Source organism: Gopherus flavomarginatus, chromosome 2 (genome assembly GCF_025201925.1).
Source record: "Gopherus flavomarginatus isolate rGopFla2 chromosome 2, rGopFla2.mat.asm, whole genome shotgun sequence".
Classification (NCBI taxonomy): Eukaryota; Metazoa; Chordata; order Testudines; family Testudinidae; genus Gopherus; species Gopherus flavomarginatus.
The window spans coordinates 1,089,992-1,114,453 of NC_066618.1; the positions used below are offsets into that span (position 1 = coordinate 1,089,992).

Below are 24,462 nucleotides of genomic sequence, written 5' to 3' on the forward strand. Positions count from 1 at the left end.
AGTGGGTGACATTGTAATAAGCCTGAAATCCACCCCAAACACAGTGGTAACCTCATCCACTGCATCCTCCCCAACAATCAGTTTACATTCAACAACAAACACTTTGCCCAGCCCATGGGAACAGCCCTGGGTACTGGGAAGGCTCCCAGTGTGCCACTCTCTTCATTGGCTACCTTGAGGAAGGCTTTCTGGACAAATGCACCACAAAACCAATGATATACAGCCATGATATCTTCATCCTCTGGACAGACGTCCTAAACACCCTCATAGATTGCCATCCCAGCCCCTACCCGGCCATTAAACTGTCTCTCGAGTGCTCCCACACCAGCATCAGCTCTTTGAACAACACAATCAGCTTTAGCAACAGAACCCAGAAACAACCATATGCAAGAAACCCACAGATCACCTACCTTCATAGATCCAGTAACCACCCCAAACACACCAAGAAATCTATCTACAGCCAGGCACTCAGCTACCACAGAATGTGCTCCAAGGAGAAAGTCTGGGATATACACCCTAACACACTGAAGAGAAGTAGATTGCGTCGTGGAACAGGCGACCCAGGTACTCTAAACGTGTAAGCTCTGAGGCTTCTGCAGTGAAAACAGCAGCTGTGAGCTAAGATGCAGAAAGTCACATCTTCACGTTCCATGTAAATTATATTAAAAGAATGTAATAGCACCCACCATCACCAGATACAGAAATGGGGCTTAAGGTGGTTAAAGGAAACTTTGATGGCGTCCGTCTGGCAAGAACTCACTTCTCAACAGCTGTGGCTGTGAAATCCCTACTTTATTATCGTTTTGTCTTTATGGTCCCCATTTCTCTATGGTTTATCCGTCTGGTCTCGGTCTGGGTTTGTGATTGATTCTGTCTGTTGTATAAAGATTGGAGCCAATGAAGGCAGTGGGGTCTGAGCTGGGGAAGAAGCATTTCACCCTATGTTAGGCTTGGTTAAAGAATTGTTTCGTGCTCATAACTGGCTAACATACAGATAGGCAGGATGTAAGTTTCACTATAAAACTTGGGGTCCCAGTTGAAATGGTGGAAGAATTCACCTCCAGGACACAGCCCAGCTCAAATTAAAGTTGCCAGAAGACCCTGCACATCCCTGTGGTGCAGCAACCGGCGCTCCAGACAACCTGCACCTTGCATGGCCAGTACGGGGGGAATTGGCTGTGTACGCGGGAGTGGTGCGCATTGTGTGCTCAGCACGGGCATTCTGTCTGGTAACCATTAGTTAAGGAAATTATTGTTTAAGGCTCTTTCACTGGGGAAGGGCCCAGCAGAGCCCTGAGTCCACTGAGAATGGGTGTAAGTGAGCCCATGGAGGGGTAAAGTTGGGTCCCTTACTTCCTGAATACCCAAAAGAGAGGGTGGGGGGGTGAGAGCCCTAAATTGAACAACAAAAAAGCCACTCACCCCGCACACCTAGTTGAGTTCCAATGTGGGACAGTAGGTGACATATGGGGATATCTTTAAACAGTTGCAGCCCATAGTCAGTGGGAACCCCATCCTAGAAGAAATCTTTTCTGAACCCCCTCTTCTGGCCTTCAAGCAACCCCCCAACTTCACCATCAGAAGCAAGCTCCCCACAGACCAGGACACACCAACTCAAAGTGGCACCAGACTCTGCCAGAACAAGAGATGGAAAACCTGCAGCCATATCTCCACTGTTACAATGATCAGCCCCCCCGACACACCTTTCAAGGTCCGTGGGTCCTACGCCTGCCTAGCACAACATGGGGTGTACCTCATCCGGTGCACTAAATGGCCCAAAAACAGCGGTGTGGGTGAAACCAGACAATCACTGTGCACTCGAATGACCTCACACAGGAAAACGATAAAAGACAAAAACATCCTATCACCTGTGGGGGACACATCTCACAATGCAGCCACTCGATATCTGTCAAAGGGAACCAGCACAAGGCTTTCAACAGATGAGCCTGGGAACTTTACATTCATCACTTTGCGAGACACCAAAACTCTCGGACTGAACAGAGAAACTGGATTTATGGCTCATTACAACAATCTGTAACCCACTAGCCCCCTTCTGGTCCTATGACTGCAGAGGGGTTAATGGGCCACCGCTCCTCAATGGCCTCTTAGAATCTGTATTAATGCCTTCTGCTAAGCAGTGGGGCACCTTGGCTCTAGCTGTGCTGCTCTGGGTATGCCTACACAGCAGTGTAAGCCCAGGGCTCAGACTCTGATTCAAGCCTCCCCTGCCCTCTGGGGTGGGGGGGGGGGAGAGAGAAACAACCCAGGGTTCCACAAGGATGAAGGGGGTAAACCTGAGTCAAGCCAGGACCCGGGGTCAAGCCCTGTTGCTCTGTGGTTTAGTTGCAGCCCCCACTGGCCTTGTGCTCTGGAACTCTGCCAACAGCATCCTGCAGGCCCAGGGGTCGACTGTCTTTGTGCTCTGGGCAGTCACGGGCTCCCCTGTTGCACCACAGCCAAAGGGCTGGATTGGCCCCATTTGGGATGGACGCTAGGAAGTCTGGGGTATGGGGGTTGGACTAGGCCCCATGTAATGCAGTGTGGATGCTGGAGCGCCTTGTAGGGAGCCAGGGTTCAGCAGTGCCTAGGCTGGGGTTACGCAGGAGTGTAGCTGTTCAGTCCTCAGGCTAACAAACCCCGGGGCTGCAACCTCACGTTCTAACCCTGGACAGGCCTGGCAGTGGAGACAGACCCGCCGAGCACTTCCCAGCCCTGACGACGCACTCTGGTCAGCTTGTCTCTCCCCCCAGCAGACGCTGAGCCCAGGAAAGCTCTGACCTCGCCCACCTTGGCGCTCTCATGCCCTGGGACCAGCAGGGCTGCAGCTGCACCGAAAGCAGCCTTTAGCTGGTAACTGGTTTGTGGGGGAGACCAGCAGTTCTGGTTTGGCTCCATAGGAAATGGCCCTGGCCCCGCTGCTCTGTCTAGTAGTAACTACAGTGAGCAAAGGGTTCATCCGGTCCTAGGACATGCACCTCTCCGCAGAGGTAGTGGCTGGGCTGATGGAAGAATTCCTCTGTCACCCTAGCCAGGCCTACCCCGGGCCTAGGTCGGCTTACCCCCCTCGCAGCAGGTGGGCTGTGTCACCAAGCTCTGAGCAGCGCCGGCACGTGACCTGACTAGCCAAGGGGCGAGAGCTGTCTCTGGGCCAGCGCAAGACCAACCCTGTTTCCCACCAAACACCTGCACACGGGGGGTGGAGGGGGTAGGGGTGGGGAGAAAAGCAGCAAACATGGAAAATGCACATCTGTCGGGTCCTGACTTGCCCCCTCCCTGCTGGGGCTAGCCTGGCCCAGCCTCTGGCTGCACAGCCACAGCCAGCTGGCAACTCGGCATCCTGGAGCTGTGGGGCCAGGACCTCTAGGTGTCACCAACCCCCCCGCCTTGCGGAGCAGCCCTATTGCTACCCAGCCCGGCCCTTGGTAACGCTGCCACCACCCCAGGCCTTGGGCTTCGTTTCCATTTTCTGGTCACTGGCTCACGGCAGCACTGCAAACTATCCAGCCCTGGCCAGCTGAGCCAGCCTCGTCTAGCCAGGAGGTACCCCTCGAGGGATGGAAGGAGGCACTTGGCAGGGACAAAGGCGCGCGGTCCAGCGTGGTCAGGCTTTTGCTGCTGGCCCCCGAGTGCCTCGCTCCAGCCTGGTCAGGACACCACTCAGGACCAGGCCAAGACAGCACCAGCCTGAGGCCCAGGAGAAGCAGCTGGCCATGGTGCCACCCGCTTTGTCCTCTCATCTTGCAGCCAGGCTGCCATCACCAGCTTCCCCCAAAGGGAGTGAGGGCGGAGCAGCCCAGCCCGTGGGTACTTCGCCTTGTTCCCAGCCTCACACGTCCCTTGTCTGTCTGGCCTGGCTGTCTCAGTTCCAGGCGGAGGTGGATGCTGCACGGGCCGTGATGGAGGAAGCCTTGGCTTTCAGGCCCTGCCTGAACTGGGTGCAGACACCTGGCTGCTCAGGACTCTCCATGCTGCCCCACCCCCAGGTGCACCCCCCTGCAGGATGTGGCTGCCTTGTAGCAGAAGGGCTGGTGTGGTGAGGGCTAGGGAAGGGCACTCGCCCATGCATGGGACTGTGGCTGTCCCAGCTCGCTGTCACTGTGGCAGGGGCTCTCCCTGCTGTGCATGCATAGGACTCCCTGCTGCAGGAACTGGTGCCTGCACCGGGTACAGGTGAAGGGCACATCCTGGCCTGGCCTGGCCACCTTCCCACACGGGGGGCTCAGCATAGGTTCTGGCCCTGTAAAGAGCCCAGCTGGCCCCCCCTAACCCAGCAAGGCCTCTCCCATGGGGGACCAGGGTGAAGTGGCACCTGCAGGATGTACCCCCTGCTGGGCACTCCCCGGGGCCAGGAGCTGCCCTCCCTGGGGGACGCTCCGCCCACACCCCAGCCTCTCGGCTGCTCTCTGCTGCCAGCCGCCAGGATCCTGGCGCGTTGCTCTGCTCTTCAGTGCTCCAGCCAAGACAAACTCCCCTGCTGGGTCAGAGCCCCCCAGTGCTCCCCGGACAGGGATAAACCTGCCAGAGCCCCCCAGTGCCTGCTCCCCTGCTGCAGGCCCCAGGCCAGGAATGAGCTACTCCCCCCCACCAGCCCATGGGGCATCTTGGGGAAGCTGGTGGGGCCTGTTGGGCTTGGTGTGCCCCCTCCCCCCCCAGGCTGTCACCCAGCAGCAGGGAGCAGCCAGTTAGCCAAGGGGCCCCTAACCTGCCTCTAGGCTGGGGCCCTGGGGAGAGGGGGCAGGGCCACCCATGGATTCTCCAAGGAGCTTTCCTTGCCGGTGCCCCGATGCTGGAGGGGGCAGAAGGCTCTGGCCTGACCTGGTACAGGACTGACCCTGTATTGGGGGACAGGCTGGGCCAGGCCTAGGCTCCCCCAGCCCCAGTGGGTCAGGGGAAGCATTTCCATGAGGCTGGTGCTCCCTCCTGGGCCTTTGCTAGGAGGACCGGAGGGGTGGGGGGAGAATTGAGCATCATGCCCTGGCTGGGGGGTGTCCTCCCCCTCAGCCCAGACATGCACCACGTTCTGCTTTGGGGCCCGCAGCTCCTGCTCTGGGGCAAACAAGTGAAATTAGCCCTACCCAGGCCTGTCTCTTCTCTCCTGCTGGAGGCAGCTCCCCAGAGCAGGACCCCCACCCTCTGCAAACATCTTTGCTAATATTTGCCCCAGGGCCTATATAGGGGCTCCAGGCTCACTCAGCAAGACCCCCAGCTCTGCAGTATGGCCTCCTGTGTCAACCCACTCACCCCACCTGCTCCTGTGGGGAGAACCAGCCCCCAGACCCCCAAACAGCACCAGCATCTGCATCACAGCAGGGCTAGTGCAGCACCACCTGTGCCCATCAAGCCCCCCCCCAGCCCTGTTCATGGTGTCCCAGAGTGACTGCACCCCTGCCCCATGCCCAGCCCCTCGGGCACATCTGGGGTGCTGCCAAGTGACCCCTGGGCTCATCCCCAGGAAGAGGCTGCAGCAGTGGGTGAACCCCAGCTAGGTGCAGTAACCCCGGCGCTAGCACCGCTCCAGCTGCGGTGCAGCTGCCCCAAAAGCTGTCCTGGGGCAGAGATGGCCAGCAAGGGGGCACCTCGAGCTGGGGAGGGGCCGCGGAACGCACCCAATGGGGGCAGTTGGCAAAAGGAGGGAAGGAGAACCACCTAGACCTGCGCTAGCAGCGGAACTGGAGCTGAGGCGGAGCAGGATAAAAGCACAGCACTCGGATGCGAGAAGGCAGAAAGGAGGAAAATAGAAAAGGTTTCGGGTCAGAAGCACCAGACCAGAGCTGGGTACGTGAGCAGAGACTCTTTGAGAGGGGAAATAAAATCTCCAGCCGTACTGGAGCCAAAGTCAAGGGGAAAAATTGAACGGAAATATAATGAAAAAAAATAGACTGAAAAGCTGGGCTAGATGAAAACAGGAAATCCTCCCACACAGGACCCACCCTAACGAACAATTAACAGGTAGCTGGTTCAGAACAAGCAAAAGGAAGAGATTTGTCACCCACCACTCACTGCTGGGGGATGGCAAAGGCCAAGGCTGTAACAAGGTTCAGTTCCTGATGTGTAGGTCACTCAATGGCGATTAGCCAGGATTGGCAGGGACACAACCCCATGTTCTGAGGGGCCTCAGCCTGCTTGCCAAAAGCTGGGGCTGGACGCCAGAGAACAGATCAGTCCACGTTGCCCTGTTCTCTTCAAGCCCCTGGCACTGACCCAGCCGAAGGCAGGATCCTGGGCTAGCAGGCCCATGGGGCTGCCCCGGTCTGGCCGTTCTGATGACTAACCAGCTGCTGAAGGGGGCTCAGAAACCCGCCTTGTGGCCACGCTGGGCGGACGAAGTGCCGTAGGGGAACATCCTCTCTGGAGCACGTCAAGCCGAGGGGCAGCAGGAAGAACGGGCCGTACAGCCGGGGCAGCAGACCTGATGCTACGGCTGGTAGTGGCGCGGTGGGCCCCGCTGCCAGGGGAGGATGAGCAGCGGGCGGGAGCTCACACAGGGTAGCAGGTAGCAGCACCAGCAGGATGTGCTGGGAACGGGCCATGTTACCGGGCCTGGGACAATTTGGCGGATCCTGGATGAAGCTCGAAATACATAGAATGGCCCCTGTGGCCTGGTTTGGCCCCCCCTCCCCAAGTCCCCTGGGCAGGTACGCAGGGTCCTGGCCCAAACCCATGGGGGGAGGCTCATTACCGGGAAGGGGGCAAGGGGGCCCAGGGAGCTCCGTAACCCACGGGACAAGACCTCAGAGCAGATAGGCCTGGAGACTTCGCTGAGCCCATCAGGGCGGCTTCTCAGAGCCATGAGACCCAAGGGCTTGGCCTGGGTCCCCAACCAGCCCTCCAGCCCTGGGGGCTTGGCCCCTTGCCCCCCAGCCCATTACTCTGCTTGCCTGGGCCCTCGCACAGCCTGAGCAGGGTGAGTCCCGGGGGGGGGGGGGGATCTGAGTCACAGCCCCAGCCCCCTGGAAGCCCTCACCTCTTGAAGGGCACGTCCAGAGCCCACTCCAGGCATGAGGGGGCGGGGGGGCGCAGATGAGATGAGATCACAGGCCAATCGCCATGGTAATAAAGTGAGGCTGGTTGGTCCTGGCTCCCCCTGCCCCCTCCCCCACCCAGACTCAGCCCCACCCCCTGCCCCAGACAACAGCTGCACTTGGCTTTTATTGGTGGATGGGGCACGTGAACCTGGGCACCCACCCCCTTCCTGCGGCCACAGCCGGGTCCTGCCAGGGGTCGGGGATGGGGGGCAGAGCCAAGACCCAGGCCCAGCCTGGGAGCAGAGCAGAACAGGAGCCCCTGCCAGGTAGAGGAGGGGGCTGGAGCTGGTCCCAGCCCAGAGGCAGATCAGAAGAGGGGGGCTGGGAGCCCCGCCTGAGGGCAGAGGAGGGGGCCGGAGCTGGTCCCCGCACAGGGGCAGAGCAGAAGAGGGGGGCTGGGAGCCCCATCCAGGGGCAGAGCAGAAGGGGGGGGCCGGAGCTGGTCCCAGCCTGGGGGCAGAGCAGAAGGGGGGGCCGTGGCTGGGCCCCAGCGCCAAGGTAGGTGCACAGATCCAGTGTCTGCCGGGTGGGTGCCAGGTTCAGTCCCTGCAGCCGCCACGGCCGGACCCGTCCCCACTCAGGGCTGCTCCGTGGCCTGTCTGCGGACGAGCTCAGCGTACAGTCCGCCCCGGCGCAGCAGCTCTGCGTGGGTCCCAGCCTGGGGGGGGGAGACCGGAGGGGGGTGTCACCAGAGCCAGCCACGCCCAATGGGTGCTCTGCCCAGCCTTGGCTCTGTGCCCCCTGTACACCCCTGAATATCTGTTCCCCCCCCAGAACACACGTCTCATCCCTGTGCCCTCGTACCCCCCGGACTTTTCTATAGCCCTCCCTGGGGACCACCCCACCCCACCCCATGCCGCCAGTACACCTGTCTCATCCCCACACCCTCATACCCCACCTCCAGGACCCCTCTACTGCCCCCCCCGAACACCCGTCTCGTCCCTGTGCCCTTGTACCTCCCCCGGACCCCTCTACAGCCCCTCCACCACAGAACACCCTGTGCCCCCAGAACACCCATCTCGTCCCCACACCTTCATAACTGCTCCAAAACAACACCTTGTGCCCCTCCCCCAAGAACTCCCCCCACCCGGGGACCACCTCACCCCAGAACACCCTCCCACAGAGCTGCCAACCCCCCCGACCTCAGCCACGCAGCCGCGGGCCAGCACCACGATGAGGTCGGCGCACTGGATGGTGCTGAGGCGGTGGGCGATGACTAGCACGGTGCGGCCGGCCATGGCCCGCTCTAGCGCCTCCTGCACTGCCTGCTCCGACTCCGTGTCCAGCGCACTCGTGGCCTCGTCCAGGATCAGCACCGACGGGTTCTTGAGCAGGGCCCGGGCGATGGCCACGCGCTGCTTCTGGCCCCCCGACAGCATCACGCCACGCTCGCCTGCGGGGACAGGGGCAGGGGCTCCGGGGGTGACTGATTTCAGGCCAGGGACCCTCTCCCCAGGACCCTGAGCTACAGCAGGGCTGCCCCGCGCGGCGGAGACCCCCCCCCCCCACTCGGAGCGGGTCTGGTGGTTGCAGCCAGCGACTCGGCGTCTGCCGGACAGAACTGGAGCTGCTGGCCCACGGATGGCGCCTACTTGGCTCCACAGCCGCGGGCAGCAATGGGTGAGTGGGGGGCAGAGGAAGGCGCCAGGGCCCTGCGCTCACCCACGATGGTGCCATAGCCCTGCGGGAAGCTGCGAATGAAGCTGTCGGCGTTGGCCAGCTGTGCCGCGGCATAGACCTCGGCATCGGACGCGTCGGGCTTTCCAAAGCGGATGTTCTCCAGGATGGTCGTTCCAAAGAGCGCAGGCTCCTGGTGGGAGGACGGGGATGACACTGCTTCAGTACCGGGAGCTGCCTGACTCCCCCCACTGCACCGTCTCACTGTGCCCCACTCCCCCTGCGCTCTGCCGCCCCCTCACCTGGCTGATGAAGCCAATGACCTGCCCCCGTAGCCATGAGGGGTCCAGGGTGCAGAGCTCACACCCGTCCAGCGTGATGGCCCCCCGCGTGGGCTCATAGAAACGCTCCAGCAGCGCCGCCACCGTCGACTTCCCTGCAGGGCACGGGGATGAGGCTGCAGCACATGGGCCACGACACAGCCTGGCACACAGCATCCCCGGAACTGCCCACAGCCCAGGAAGGGGCAGGGCTCTGACCCAAGGTGGTGCCGAGACAGGCGCTGTTCGGGACTCCTGGGTTCTGGCCCCGGCTCTGGGAGGGCAGGGGGGCCCGAGCAGGCTGGGAGCCAGGATGCCTCGGTTCTATCCCAGCTCTGGGGGAGCGGTAGGGCTGGGAGCCAGAACCATTCCCCTGTTCCCTGTGAGATCTTGGCTCCCCTCGCCCGTCTGGCCTGGCTGCCCTGCGAGACCCCACCTGTGACAGACTGGAGGGGGGAGAGGAACCTGGGCCCTTCCTGTGGTACCTCCTCCTGACTCGCCCACGATGGCCACTGTCTTGCGAGGGGGCAGGGCGAGGCTGAAGTTCCGTAGCACTGGGCAGCCAGGGCGCGTGGGGTAACTGCGACAGCAAGAAGAGAGGGGTCAGGCTGGGCAGGGCAGACAGGGCGGCCAAGTGCTGGGCAAGGGCGGAGCAGGACAGGCCCTGGGAGAAGCTGTACAACTGGGAGTGAAGGGCACCGGCAGAGCTAGGGGGCAGGGCTGGATTAGCAGGGGCTGTGGGTCGGGAGTGGGGGGGCACCGGCAGAGCTAGCAGGGGCTGCAGGTTGGGAGTAGGGGGCACCAGCAGAGCTGGGGGGCAGGGCTGGATTAGCAGGGGCTGTGGGTCAGGAGTAGGGGGGCACCAGCAGAGCTGGGGGGCAGGGCTGGGCTGGGCTAGCAGGGGCTGAGGGTCGGGAGTAGGGGGGCACTGGCAGGGCTCGGCTAGCAGGGGCAGCAGGTCAAGAGTTGGGGGGCACTAGCAGAGCTGGTGGGCAGGGCTGGCCTAGGCTAGCAGGGGCTGTGGGTCAGAAGTGGGGGGCACTGGCAGAGCTGGGGGGCAGGGCTGGGCTAGGCTAGCAGGGGCTGTAGGTTGGGAGTGGAGGACACTGGCAGGGCTAGGCTAGCAGGGGCTGCGGGTCAAGAGTGGGGGGCACTGGCAGAGCTGGGGGGCAGGGCTGGGCTAGGCTGCAGGGGCTGTGGGTCGGGAGTGGGGGACACTGGCAGGGCTGGGCTAGCAGGGGCTGTGGGTCGCAAGTGGGGGCACTGGCAGAGCTGGGGGGAGGGCTGGGCTAGGTTAGCAGGGGCTGTGGGTTGGGAGTGGGGGGCACTGGCAGAGCTGGGGGGAGGGCTGGGCTAGGTTAGCAGGGGCTGTGGGTTGGGAGTGGGGGACACTGGCAGGGCTAGGCTGCAGGGGCTGTAGGTCGAGAGTGGGGGGCCCTGGCAGGGCTGGGCTAGCAGGGGCTGCGGGTCGAGAGTGGGTGGCCCTGGCAGGGCTGGACTAGCAGGGGCTGTGGGTCGAGAGTGGGGGGCACTGGCAGAGCTGGGGGGCAGGGCTGGGCTAGGCTGCAGGGGCTGTAGGTCGTGAGTGGGGGACACTGGCAGGGCTGGGCTAGCAGGGGCTGCGGGTCGAGAGTGGGGGGCCCTGGCAGGGCTGGGCTAGCAGGGGCTGTGGGTCGAGAGTGGGGGACACTGGCAGAGCTGGGGGACAGGGCTGGGCTAGGCTGCAGGGGCTGTAGGTCGTGAGTGGGGGACACTGGCAGGGCTGGGCTAGCAGGGGCTGCGGGTCGAGAGTGGGGGGCCCTGGCAGAGCTGAGGGGCAGGGTTGGACTAGGCTGCAGGGGCTGCGGGTCGAGAGTGGGGGGCACTGGCAGAGCTGGGGGGCAGGGCTGGGCTAGCAGGGGCTGAGGGTCGGGAGTAGGGGGGCACTGGCAGGGCTCGGCTAGCAGGGGCAGCAGGTCAAGAGTTGGGGGGCACCAGCAGAGCTGGTGGGCAGGGCTGGCCTAGGCTAGCAGGGGCTGTGGGTCAGAAGTGGGGGGCACTGGCAGAGCTGGGGGGCAGGGCTGGGCTAGGCTAGCAGGGGCTGTAGGTTGGGAGTGGAGGACACTGGCAGGGCTAGGCTAGCAGGGGCTGCGGGTCGCAAGTGGGGGCACTGGCAGAGCTGGGGGGAGGGCTGGGCTAGGTTAGCAGGGGCTGTGGGTTGGGAGTGGGGGACACTGGCAGGGCTAGGCTGCAGGGGCTGTAGGTCGAGAGTGGGGGGCCCTGGCAGGGCTGGGCTAGCAGGGGCTGCGGGTCGAGAGTGGGGGGCCCTGGCAGGGCTGGGCTAGCAGGGGCTGCGGGTCGAGAGTGGGGGGCACTGGCAGAGCTGGGGGGCAGGGCTGGGCTAGGCTGCAGGGGCTGTAGGTCGTGAGTGGGGGACACTGGCAGGGCTGGGCTAGCAGGGGCTGCGGGTCGAGAGTGGGGGGCCCTGGCAGGGCTGGGCTAGCAGGGGCTGCGGGTCGAGAGTGGGGGACACTGGCAGAGCTGGGGGGCAGGGCTGGGCTAGGCTGCAGGGGCTGTAGGTCGTGAGTGGGGGACACTGGCAGGGCTAGGCTAGCAGGGGCTGCGGGTCGAGAGTGGGGGGCCCTGGCAGAGCTGAGGGGCAGGGTTGGACTAGGCTGCAGGGGCTGCGGGTCGAGAGTGGGGGGCACTGGCAGAGCTGGGGGGCAGGGCTGGGCTAGGCTGCAGGGGCTGTGGGTCGTGAGTGGGGGACACTGGCAGGGCTGGGCTAGCAGGGGCTGCGGGTCGAGAGTGGGGGGCACTGGCAGAGCTGGGGGGCAGGGCTGGGCTAGGCTGCAGGGGCTGTAGGTCGTGAGTGGGGGACACTGGCAGGGCTGGGCTAGCAGGGGCTGCGGGTCGAGAGTGGGGGGCCCTGGCAGGGCTGGGCTAGCAGGGGCTGTGGGTCGAGAGTGGGGGACACTGGCAGAGCTGGGGGGCAGGGCTGGGCTAGGCTGCAGGGGCTGTAGGTCGTGAGTGGGGGACACTGGCAGGGCTAGGCTAGCAGGGGCTGCGGGTCGAGAGTGGGGGGCCCTGGCAGAGCTGAGGGGCAGGGTTGGACTAGGCTGCAGGGGCTGCGGGTCGAGAGTGGGGGGCACTGGCAGAGCTGGGGGGCAGGGCTGGGCTAGGCTGCAGGGGCTGTAGGTCGTGAGTGGGGGACACTGGCAGGGCTGGGCTAGCAGGGGCTGCGGGTCGAGAGTGGGGGGCCCTGGCAGGGCTGGACTAGCAGGGGCTGCGGGTCGAGAGTGGGGGGCACTGGCAGAGCTGGGGGGCAGGGCTGGGCTAGGCTGCAGGGGCTGTAGGTCGTGAGTGGGGGACACTGGCAGGGCTGGGCTAGCAGGGGCTGCGGGTCGAGAGTGGGGGGCACTGGCAGAGCTGGGGGGCAGGGCTGGGCTAGGCTGCAGGGGCTGTGGGTCGTGAGTGGGGGACACTGGCAGGGCTGGACTAGCAGGGGCTGCGGGTCGAGAGTGGGGGGCACTGGCAGAGCTGGGGGGCAGGGCTGGGCTAGGCTGCAGGGGCTGTAGGTCGTGAGTGGGGGACACTGGCAGGGCTGGGCTAGCAGGGGCTGCGGGTCGAGAGTGGGGGGCCCTGGCAGGGCTGGGCTAGCAGGGGCTGTGGGTCGAGAGTGGGGGACACTGGCAGAGCTGGGGGGCAGGACTGGGCTAGGCTGCAGGGGCTGTAGGTCGTGAGTGGGGGACACTGGCAGGGCTAGGCTAGCAGGGGCTGCGGGTCGAGAGTGGGGGGCCCTGGCAGAGCTGAGGGGCAGGGTTGGACTAGGCTGCAGGGGCTGCGGGTCGAGAGTGGGGGGCACTGGCAGAGCTGGGGGGCAGGGCTGGGCTAGGCTGCAGGGGCTGTGGGTCGTGAGTGGGGGACACTGGCAGGGCTGGGCTAGCAGGGGCTGTGGGTCAGGAGTGCGGGGCACCGGCAGAGCTGCGGGAAGGGCGGTACTGAGGGTGAGAATGACAGGTGCCCAGTGGCGCAGACCACAGCCCCCCGGGCTGCCCTCACCTGAAGCAGACGTCCTGGAAGCAGATGTGGCCGAGCAGGGAGTGGCTGGGGATCTGGTCCCCCCCGGACAGGGACACGGTGGGCTCCAGGGTCATGAACTCAAAGACACGGGCTCCAGCGCTGAGGCCTCGCACGACCTGCGGGGACAGCGATGGGGTGGGACTGCCCAATGCCCTGGTCACCTTGTCATTGGGGCAGCCCCGAGCACGGCCCCGTTTGCATCACCCCCATGGCCACATGGCGCTGTGTGCTGGAAGGGCCCTGGCCAGTGGAGTCCTGGCCCTTCTCCCTTGACCACCTGACAGTCGGGGGCCAGGACAGGGGCGCAAGAGGAACCCCGTCACCACCGTTGTGCCCCAGGGGTCCCTGCCTCAGTTTACAAGGTGCAGCAGCTGGGCCAGAGCAGGGCGTACAGATAAAAGAACCACCAGCTGCACCTTCAACCAGTCCCAGCACCCTCTGCCTAGCAGCCATCCCAAGCCAGGATCCCAGAAGCAGCAAGCAAGCGCTGGGAACCGGCTGCTGGGATGGATCACCCCGGCCTTGGCAGGCTGCGTCGTGGGGCTAGCCCCACAGGAGCGGGGCAGTGCCAAGGGGGGGCCGAGCCAGATGGACAGCCCCTGCCCCACCTACCTGTCCAAACAGAACGGAGATGTTGGCCATGGACCTGCCGAGACAAGGGGAGAGGCGTCTGCTCAGCACTGGGCAGGGGACGTAGAATCAGAGAACTGGCAGGAACCTCGAGGGGTCTCTACTCCCGTCCCCTGCACTCACGCCAGGGCTAAGGATTATCCAGACCGTCCCCGACAGGGGTTTGTCCAGCCTGCTCTTAAAAACCTCCAGTGACGGAGACGCCACAATCTCCCTGGGCAATTTATTCCAGTCCTTAACCACCCTGACAGCTAGGAGGTTTTTCCTACTGTCCAACCTAAACCGCCCTTGCTGCAATTTAAGCCCATTGCTGCTTGTCCTGTCCTCAGAGATTAAGGACATTTTTTCTCCCTCCTCCTTTTATGTACTTGAAAACTGTTCTCATGTCCCCTCTCAGTCTTCTCTGCTCCAGACCAAACAGACCCAGTTTTTTCAACCTTCCCTCGTAGGTCAAGTTTCCTAGACCTTTCATCATTTTTGTTGCTCTTCTCTGGACTTCCTCCAATTCACCTACATCTTTCCTGAAATGTGGCCCCCAGAACTGGACACAACACTCCCGTTGAGGCCGTAACAGCGCAGAGCAGAGCGGAAGAATCACTTCTCGTGTCTTGCTTACAACACTCCTGCTAATACAGCCCAGAAGGATGTTTGCTTTTTTTGCAACAGCATTACACTGTTGACTCACATTTAGCTGATGATCCACTCGGACCCCCAGATCTCTTTCCACAGGACTCCTTCCTAGGCAGTCACTGCCCATTGTGTGTGTGCAGTCGATTGTCCCTTCCTAAGGGGAGCACTTTGCATTTGTCCTTATTGAATTTCATCCTGTTTACTTCAGACCATTTCTCCAGTTTGTCCAGATCATTTTCAATTTTAATCCTAATCTTCCAAAGCACTTGCAGCCCCTCCCAGCTTGGTATCGTCCACACACTTTACAAGTGCACTGTGTGCCCTGAGCTAAATCTGTGACACTATTGAACAGAATCGGCCCCAGAACCGGTCCCTGTGGGACCCCTGTGAACCACTGATAACTACTCTCATGGTGAGTCCCACCCCCTAGACCCCACACTGGGGGCGCAATGCACACGACCTTTGTTCTCTGACCTTTGCACTGTCTGCGAAGCCACCATGAAGGACATGAGGTCTCCAGGCGAGAGCTCTTCCCCAGCCATGAGGGAGCCCCCCACAAAGATGGTGCCCAGCACGATACCTGCAGGGGCAGAGTGGCACAGTGACATGAGGGCCCCTGGCCCTGCCACAGGGAGCGGGACACAGGAGGAGCCTGCAGCCCCCCTCAGACGAACAGGCTGGCATGGTGCCCTCACGCCAAGGGATGCTGAAGTATATCCCTAACCACCTGCAAAGGCAGCCACCTCCAGGGTGGAGCGCAGCAGCTGGCGCCTGGCTGGGTGCAAAGTGGCAGGCTGAGCCAGGCCAGGGGCTCACGGAGGGCAGCTGGCTCTGTGTGGTGTGGGTGGGAATTCTCCACATCCCAGTGAGTCTGTCCCTAGGGCCTGGGGGTCGAGCTCTCCCTGCGCCACAGGGGTCAGGGCGAGGTGGAGACATACTGATCGCATAGAGCTGGAAGGGACCCCGAAACATCATTGAGTCCAGCCCCCGCCTTCACTAGCAGGACCAAGTACCAATTTTGCCCCAGATCCCTAAGTGGCCCCCTCAAGGGCTGAACTCACAACCCTGGGTTTAGCAGGCCAGTGCTGAAACCACTGAGTTGTCCCTCCCCACCACTAAGGCTGCCAAGACTAGTTGGAGGCCCCCACAGAGACTCACTGACTGCAGGTTAACCTGGAGCCAACTGCTCCCCTAGCTCTCTGCAGGGAGCAGAGCCAAGCCCCTAGCCAGAGCAGTGCTGGGGGGAGAGGGGGTGTCACAGCCATGGGGCTCGTGGGGGGTCACCGGGGGCCTACAGTAGCATGGCTGACGGGAGCCCTGCGGGTGGCCAGTCCAGACTGTGTCTCCAGGCTACCGAGGGCTTGTTCCAGGCGACTGACGAACCTGCTCTGGGGGAAAAAGGCTCCTGGTGCTGGGGCCGATCCTGGCTGGGCGAGTCGGTCCCTGCAGAGCGCACAAGGCTCCCCCAGCTCAGAGGGACTCGCTGGCAGAGTTCGCGGGGGGAAGGGAGAGGGCTGGAGTCCCCTGGCTCTGTCAGGGGTGGGGAGCTGTGTGGCCCACCCTTGTGAATGGCCGGGACCTGGGGGTCTGGTGCACTGCATGGGGCGCTCCCGGGGACTAGTTACAGCAGGGCCCAGCCACGAGCCGTCCACTCACAGTTCAGCACCATGTTGGACAGCCCTTGGAAGGCAGCAATGCCCACGCCCAGCTTCTCGTTCAGCTGGCTCGACCGATCCACCTCATGACAGTACAGGCTGCAAGACAGGGGAGAGGTGGCGTCCCGTAACAGGGGTGGGGCTAGCAGCTGCAAGGCCTTCCTTACAGCACCTCCCTGCACAGCACCCCCTGGTGCCTACGGGAACCAGCCATGGTGTGGGGGTGGCACCTCCCCGCATAGCGCCCCCTGGTGCCTACGGGAACCATCCATGGTGTGGGGGTAGCACCTCCGAGCACAGCGCCCCCTAGTGCCCACGGGAACCAGCCAGGGCCTGAGGGTGGTACCTCCCCGCACAGTGCCCCTGGTGCCCACGGGAACCAGCGAGAGCCTGGGGGTGGTACCTCCCCACACAGAGCCCCCTGGTGCCCATGGGAACCAGCCATGGTGTGGGGGTGGCACCTCCCCGCACAGCGCCCCCTGGTGCCTACGGGAACCAGCCATGGTGTGGGGGTAGCACCTCTGAGCACAGCGCCCCCTAGTGCCCATGGGAACCAGCCATGGTGTGGGGGTGGCACCTCCCCGCACAGCGCCCCCTGGTGCCTACGGGAACCAGCCATGGTGTGGGGGTAGCACCTCCGAGCACAGTGCCCCCTAGTGCCCACGGGAACCAGCCAGGGCCTGAGGGTGGTACCTCCCCGCACAGAGCCCCCTGGTGCCCATGGGAACCAGCCATGGTGTGGGGGTGGCACCTCCCCGCATAGCGCCCCCTAGTGCCCATGGGAACCAGCCAGGGCCTGGGGGTAGTACCTCCCCGCACAGTACCCCCTGGTGCCCATGGGAACCAGCCAGAGCCTGGGGGTGGCACCTCCCCACACAGCGCCCCCTAGTGCCCATGGGAACCAGCCATGGTGTGTGTGGGGGCACCTCCCCGCACAGCGCCCCCTGGTGCCCACGGGAACCAGCCATGGTGTGTGTGGGGGCACCTCCCCGCACAGCGCCCCCTGGTGCCCACGGGAACCAGCCATGGTGTGGGGGTGGCACCTCCCCGCATAGCGTCCCCTGGTGCCCACGGGAACCAGCCAGAGCCTGGGGGTGGCACCTTCCCACACAGTGCCCCCTGGTGCCCACGGGAACCAGCCAGAGCCTGGGGGTGGCACCTTCCCACACAGTGCCCCCTGGTGCCCATGGGAACCAGCCAGAGCCTGGGGATAGCAGCTCCCCGCACAGCGCCCCCTGGTGCCCACGGGAACCAGCCAGAGCCTGGGGATGGCGCCTCCCCACACAGCGCCCCCTAGTGCCCACAGGAACCAGCCATGGTGTGGGGGTGGCATCTCCCCGCACAGTGCCCCCTGGTGCCCACGGGAACCAGCCAGGGTGTGGGGGTGACACCTCCCGCACAGCGCCCCCTGGTGCCAGGCTGGGAGACAGGAAGTGGGCCCAGACGGGAAGGAGCGAGGTACAAGGTCCCAGCTTTGGGGTCTGGGCAGCGAGGAGCACGTGTGCATGGGGCTGGCGGGAGTGGGACAGGGTGGGGACAAAGCCGTTGTCTGGTACTTACGCCACCTCTGTGTCCTCCATGGCAAAGGCCCGCACGGTCCGCACATTTCCCAGCGCCTCGTCTGCCACCCCTGTGGCCTTGGCCACCTGCAGAGAGACAGTCACAGGCCACCTTGTTCTGCGAGCACTGCCTGCCCGGCTGCCTGATGGGGCAGGAGGTGCCATGGCCAGGGCATCTGCCACCTCAACGCTCCCTCCGTACGGGGGACCCACAAACGCACAGTCACCGTTTGCGCGTGCGTGTGTGTGTGTGTGAGACACCTGCTCCGGGGCCAGGGGGGTGGGGGTGTGTGTGTGTGTTACCTGCTCCGGGGCCAGGCGGGGGTGGGGTGATGTTGCACTCCATAATCTCTTATGGAAATATGCTTATGAGTGGCAATAGGATGTAAGTGGAATATGCTTTACGGAAAAGGTCTGGTAAGGTATCATTACAAAGGCTCTAACTACTGAATTATATTCCTCCTACTTGTATGTATGTAGGGGATTGGACCAGATGCCTCCTGAGGTCTCTTCCAACCCTAATGGTCTATTCGTCTAGGATTCTTGTATCTGAAGCTAGAAATATGAAGTATAACACGGGGGTGCTATTGTAATTATGCCAAGTGTGGGCCATTGATGGTGGTTTAGACTCTTGATGGCTCCCATTGACTGGGCCCATTGGTTGTAGATGGTTTATTTACCTGCAAGCCTTCCTGTGTATGCGTGGGCCAGCCCGTGGGTAATGAAAAATAAGGCCTCACAGGACATGTGACCATGTCACATGATACTGGAATTCATCTTAAATCTGGTACTTTTCCATTTAGAAGGACGGGTGAGGACCCAGAGAGACAAAGGATTCCTGCCTTGGGCCAAAGCTATTAAGGGGGGTGGAACAGAACAATAGGGGTGTTCTCATGACTGGCAGCCCCGTTTCCAGCTAAGGTGTCTGCTGGAACTAACAAGGACTGTACCAGGGGACAGGATTCAGCCCAGACCGGAAAGGAGCCTAGCCTGTGAAAGCAGCTCATTGGAACATCTCGGAGGGTGAGATTTACCTGTAATCAGTTTCTTAATCAAACGTATAAGGATTAGAGTTGTGTGTTTTGTTTTATTTTGCTTGGTAATTCACTTTGTTCTGTCTGTTATTACTTGAGACCACTTAAATCCTACTTGTTATGCTTAATACAATCACTTTTGTTTATTAAATCCAGAGTAAGTGATTAATACCTGGGGGAGCAAACAGCTGTGCACATCTCTCTGTGTGATACAGTGTTACAGAGGGCAGACAGTTTATGAGCTTACCCTGGATAAGCTTCATGCAGAGTAACACGGATTTATTTGGGGTTTAGATCCCATTGGGAGCTGGGTGCTGCACACAAGTAACTTGCTGAGCTGTTTTCAGTTAAGCCTGCAGCTTTGGGGACGTGGCCCAGACCCTGAGTCTGTGTTGCAGCAGGCTGGCGAGTCTGGCTCAACAAGGCAGAATTCTGGAGCGCCGAGCTGGCAGGGAAAACGGGCTGAGAGGTAACTTCAGCACGTCAAGTGACAGTCCCAAGGGGGTCTCTGTGACTGAACCCGTCACAGTGAGTTTTACCTGTTCCTGGGCCTGGCGGGACAAGCTGCGCAGGATGGAGCCAATCAGGGCACCAGCGCCCACCAGGCTGGGCATCACCACCAGCAGGAGCCCGGTCAGCTTGGGCGAGAGCAGGTAGAGTGAAGCGAAGCAGCCCACAGTCTGTGTGACGCTGCGCAGGCCCTGGAGGCAGAGACCCAGTCAGCGGGATCCCACGTGGCCCCCAGGCCCTCCCCAGCAGCGCCGGGAGAGGCCAGTGGTGGGGCTCACGTGGGCACTCAGCACCCAGGGTGGCTGGGAGAGGATGGGGTTGCCCGGGGGTGGGGTGTGGGGGGGGACGGGCACACCCAGGGCTGCTCCCATAGGCCTCACCTGGGAGACGACGAGTTTGAAGGAGGATTTGAACTCCTGGATGTCGGTCGTGAGCCGATTCACCAGCTGCCCCGTCCGGTTGGCATCAAAGAACGCCACGTCCTGCCTGTTGGGGGGGGTGGGGGAAGACAGGGGCTGGGGGGGGCAGGGCTTGCAGGAGCTGCTGCCTCCAACCCCCTCCGCTCCCCCACCAACCCCCTCACCCTCCTAACCACCCCACACCCCTCCCGAGCAACCCCAGTCATTCCTCCACCCCTTGCTCCCCAAACATACCCGCTCCCGCAGCCATTGCCCCAGCCCCCTCCACAGCCACTCTTGCCCTTTCCCCTGCAGGCATCTCCCACCTTTCCTCCCCTACATCCCCCCAAGCAGGATTTACCGCAGCAGGGATGCGAAGAGGGTCTTACGCATGCTGCCGGCTACCTGCTCCCCGACCCGTGCCAGCAGCACAATGTAGCTGAAGGTCAGCAGCCCCTGGGGATGGAGAGAGGCCATAGCGGGTCAGCCCAGCGCCTTGCCCAACAACACCTGCGAGAGCCCCACCACCGCAGATCTGGGGTGACCAGTCCCTCCTGGAGTCTCATCCCAACCCCAGGAGGCAGGGACCAGCAGCAGCTTTCACATCTCTGTCACACAGGTGGTGCCCCTGGATGTAGCACACTGCGCGGGACTAGTGCAGAGCCCGGCTGCGGGGCTGGGATCCCACGGGCCCTGCTGCCATACTAGTGGGAGCGGGATTAAACAACAGTCCCGCCCAGGGCTCCACCTGGATATTCCTGGTACCTACATAAACATCCTCTTGGAATCTTCCTCAGTCCCTGGCCTCAACAACCTCCTGTGGCAGAGAGTTCCACAGTCCAATCGCACATTGTGGGACTGTATTTCCTCGATCAGTTTGGAACGTCCCACCATTTAATTTCATGGACTGGCCCCTCGTCCTTGTGTTATGAGTCACGATCCCACTGATCTAGGCCAGTCATCATTTTATAGACTTCTCACACCGCCTCTTTAAGGTAACAATCCCAGTCATTCCAATCTCTCTTTGTAACAGCATTTCCAGGTCCGGGGTCATCTCTGTGGCCCTTGTGGGAACACCCTCTAGCTCTGCCATATCCGTCTGGGACAGCCCGTGCTGCACACGGGAGCCAGATGAGGCTGCGCCATTGGCTTATAAAAAGGCATTCAAATAGTCTCAGTTATTCACCACCCTAGTCCTTAAGCATCCCAGCATCAGCTCAGCTTTTTTGACCACAGCTGTGCACTGAGCAGAGCTCTCCATTGAGCTATCGGCAGTGATGCCCAGAGGGGTGGGGGGAGGGTTTGAGCATTGGCCTGCTAAACCCAGGGTTGTGAGTTCAATCCTTGAGGGGGCCACTTAGGGATCTGGGGCAAAAATTGGTCCTGCTAGTGAAGGCAGGGGGCTGGACTCAATGACCTTTCAAGGTCCCTTCCAGTTCTAGGAGATTGGTATATCTCCAATTATTTATTATTTATTTATTTTTATCCCTTTCCTGGGCTGACACAGTTAATGTCGAGCACTGTCAGGTGGACAAGTCGTTCATATTTTCCACTCCAATGCGCATTACTTACTATTTATCAACAGTGAACTTCACTGCCTGTCATGCAGCCCTTTCACCCAGCTGGGCTTGAGATCTGAGTTCCTCACCGCCCTCTCTGGGCCTGACTCACCTAAATAACTTATCAGCTGCAAATGCTGCTATTTCCCTGCTTACCCTCCTTTCCAGACCAGTGATAAATTCATTAAACACAGGACCGAGCCTTCAGGCCCCGCTGTTAGCCTTAAGAACGGCCATACCAGGTCAGACCATAGGTCCACCTAGCCCAGTATCTGTCTGCCAACAGTGGCCAATGCCAGGTACCCCAGAGGGAGTGAACCTAACAGGCAATGATCAAGTGATCTCTCTCCTGCCATCCATCTCCATCCTCTGACAAACAGAGGCTGGGGGCACCATTCCTTACCCAGCCTGGCTAATAGCCATTTATGGACTTAACCACCATGAATTTATCCAGTTCCCTTTTAAACACTGTTATAGTCCCAGCCTTCACCACCTCCTCAGGTAAGGAGTTCCACAAGTTGACTGTGCACTGTGTGAAGAAGAACTTCATTTTATTTGTTTTAAATCTGCTGCCTATTAATTCCATTTGGTGACCCCTAGTTCTTGTATCATGGGAATAAGTAAATAACTTTTCCTTATGCACTTCTTCCACATCACTCATGATTTTATAGACCTCTATCATATCCCCCCTTAGTCTCCTCTTTTCCAAGCTGAACAGTCCTAGCCTTTTTAATCTTTCCTCATATAGGACCCTCTCCAAACCCCTAATCATTTTAGTTGCCCTTTTCTGAACCTTTTCTAGTGCTAGAATATCTTTTTGGAGGTGAGGAGACCACATCTGTACACAGTATTCAAGATGTGGGTGTACCATGGATTTATATAAGGGCAATAAGATATTCTCAGTCTTATTCTCTATCCCCTTTTTAATGATTCCTAACATCCTGTTTGCTTTTTTGACCACCTCTGCACATTGCGTGGACATCTTCAGAGAACTATCCACGATGACGCCAAGATCTTTTTCCTGACTCGTTGTAGCTAAATTAGCCCCCACCATATTGTATGTATAGTTGGGGTTATTTTTTCCAATGAGCATTACTTTACGTTTATCCACATTACATTTCATTTGCCATTTTGTTGCCCAATCACTTAGTTTTGCGAGATCTTTTTGAAGTTCTTCACAATCTGCTTTGGTCTTAACTACCTTGAGCAGTTTAGTATCATCTGCAAACTTTGCCACCTCACTGTTTACCCCTTTCTCCAGATCATTTATGAATAAATTGAATAGGATTGGTCCTAGGACTGACCCTTGGGGAACACCACTAGTTACTCCTCTCCATTCTGAAAATTTACCATTCATTCCTACCCTTTGTTCCCTGTCTTTTAACCAGTTCTCAATCCATGAAAGGATCTTCCCTTTTATCCCAAGACAGCTTAATTTACATAAGAGCCTTCGGTGAGGGACCTTGACAAAGGCTTTCTGGAAATCTAAGTACACTGTGTCCACTGGATCCCCCTTGTCCATATGTTTGTTGACCCCTTCAGAGAACTCTAATAGATTAGTAAGACACGATTTCCCTTTACAGAAACCATGTTGAGTATTGCTCAACAGTTTATGTTTTTCTATGGGTCTGACAATTTTATTCTTAACTATTGTTTCGACTAATTTGCCCAGTACTGACGTTAGACTTACCAGTCTGTAATTGCCGGGATCACCCCAGAGCCCTTTTTAAATATTGGCGTTACATTAGCTAACTTCCAGTCATTGGGTACCAAAGCCGATTTAAAGGACAGGTTACAAATCTTAGTTAGTAGTCCCGCAACTTCACATTTGAGTTCCTTCAGAACTCTTGGGTGAATGCCATCTGGTCCCGGTGGCTTGTTAATGTTGAGTTTATCAATTAATTCCAAAACCTCCTCTAGTGACGCTTCAATCTGTGACAATTACTCAGATTTGTCACCTACAAAAACGGGCTCAGGTTTGGGAATCTCCCTAACATCCTCAGCTGTGAAGACTGAAGCAAAGAATTCATTTAGTTTCTCCGCAATGACTTTATCGTCTTTAAGCGCTCCTTTTGTATCTCGATCGTCCGGGGCCCCGCTAGTTGTTTAAAGCTTTGTGTCCTTTAGTCCTGCTCTCGCTTTCTGTGCCCAGCCAGCCTTCGATCCAGGACAGCACTGTCCCTCTCACCCTAAGATGACTTTGCTTCTTTAGCCACCTCTTGTGGGGAACCATGGAAAAGGCCTTTTGAAAGTCTAAATTACATCAGTTGGTTCAACAAATGAGTGAGACCTGGTTTTCCTTGGCAAAAATGACACTGGTTAGACCCAGCGAAACCCAGTTCTTCCAGGTCTTTTAACAGACTGTTGTTAATGATGATTTCAACCAGTTTGCCAGGTACAGCTGTAAGGCTGACTGGTCAAATTCCCCAGCTCACCCCAGGGTCTTTTCAGATCTGGGTAGAGCGTTGGCCCGTCTGGGACAGCGGCTGCATGTTGCTGTTAGAGACGGGGGGTGGGGAGGGTGTTCAGAAAGCCCCCCCAGCTCACCTGCAGGCTGTAGAGCAGCAGCAGGCGGAGGGCAGGCCGGCGCACCTCGCGCAGGTAGTTCCCAAGGTGCTGCTGGCTGCAGCGTGCCACCACGTTCACCAGCTCCCCCAGGAGCATGGGGATCCGGATGTTGAGCAGGGCCACGCCCAAGGCAAACTGCAGAGAGAGACAGGAGCCCAGCATTGCCCCGGGCCAGGCGGCTGGGGGGGGCGCGGCTCTCCAGCCCCGGCCCAGCCAAGGCGGGAGCCGGGCTCCCCCCAGCTCCCCGGGAGGCTCTTACCACGATGGCTGCCGACAGGGCCAGCAGCTGCGGCCGAAGGAACTTCCAGAACTCGGCCCAGTCGAAGTCGGGCTCCGGCGCGGGGGCGGCGGGGGCTGGGCCGGGGCTCGCCGCCTCCTGGCAACAGGCAGCTCCGCGGGCGAGGGCAGCCCCCGCGCCCACCGCCCCCAGCAGCGCGGCGGCCCGGCCCGCCAAGGGGCCGCGGGGCAGCACCGGGGGCCGCGGGGCGAGGCGGCCGGGGGCCCGGAGCAGGCAGGAGACTCCGGCGCGACCGGCCGCGCACCTGGAACGAGACGCGGGGTGAGGGGCCGGGACCGAGTGTGTCACGCGCACGGGCCAGGACACCCCGCGCCGACCGCGGGGGGGGGGAGTCAGCGGGACCCCCGGGCCTGGGCTCGCTCCGGGCTCGCTCCGCCCCAGCGCCCGCACGCGGGGGGGGGGAGTCAGCGGGACCCCCGGGCCTGGGCTCGCTCCGGGCTCGCTCCGCCCCAGCGCCCGCACGCCGGGGGGGGGGCCTCTCCTGGGCCGGTCCCGCCCGGGAGGGAACCCAGGCGTCCGGGTGACGCGGTACCTGGCCGCGGGGCGCAGCGCGGAGCAAGCCCGGAGCAGCAGCATGACGGCACCGGCCGGCGGCCC

At 60.8% G+C, this 24,462-nt stretch overlaps 1 protein-coding gene across 2 annotated transcripts; it reads right to left on the bottom strand.

Moving 5' to 3' along the window:
* Nucleotides 1–7,130: 7,130 nt before the first annotated feature.
* Nucleotides 7,131–23,819, bottom strand: ABCB8 (ATP binding cassette subfamily B member 8). 2 transcript variants are annotated; one of them, XM_050942619.1, is made up of 14 exons: nucleotides 23,547–23,819; nucleotides 19,802–19,896; nucleotides 19,423–19,528; nucleotides 19,072–19,233; nucleotides 17,500–17,585; nucleotides 15,941–16,038; nucleotides 14,759–14,864; nucleotides 13,637–13,670; nucleotides 13,004–13,140; nucleotides 9,448–9,542; nucleotides 8,945–9,078; nucleotides 8,688–8,835; nucleotides 8,168–8,418; nucleotides 7,131–7,683 (listed from the first exon to the last, which is right to left on the bottom strand). In XM_050942619.1, exons 1-14 carry the CDS (start codon nucleotides 23,727–23,729, stop codon nucleotides 7,603–7,605), a joined length of 1,716 nt encoding a protein of 571 aa, XP_050798576.1. In that variant the 5' UTR covers nucleotides 23,730–23,819; the 3' UTR covers nucleotides 7,131–7,602. The 2 variants fall into 2 exon arrangements, with proteins under 2 accessions (XP_050798576.1, XP_050798578.1); XM_050942621.1 differs by lacking the exon at nucleotides 19,802–19,896 and having other exon boundaries at nucleotides 23,547–23,639.
* Nucleotides 23,820–24,462: the final 643 nt, after the last annotated feature.

Bases quoted from the DNA above. Each gene is read 5' to 3' on its own strand.
- ABCB8 (XM_050942619.1), bottom strand. From the start codon at position 23,729: ATGCTGGGCTCCTGTCTCTCTCTGCAGTTTGCCTTGGGCGTGGCCCTG. The intron at 8,836-8,944 runs GTGAGGGGGCGG...TCCTCCCACCAG, and splicing joins TCATTGGCTTCATCAGCCAG to GAGCCTGCGCTCTTTGGAAC. The intron at 8,419-8,687 runs GTGAGCGCAGGG...CTGTCCCCGCAG, and splicing joins GGGCTATGGCACCATCGTGG to GCGAGCGTGGCGTGATGCTG.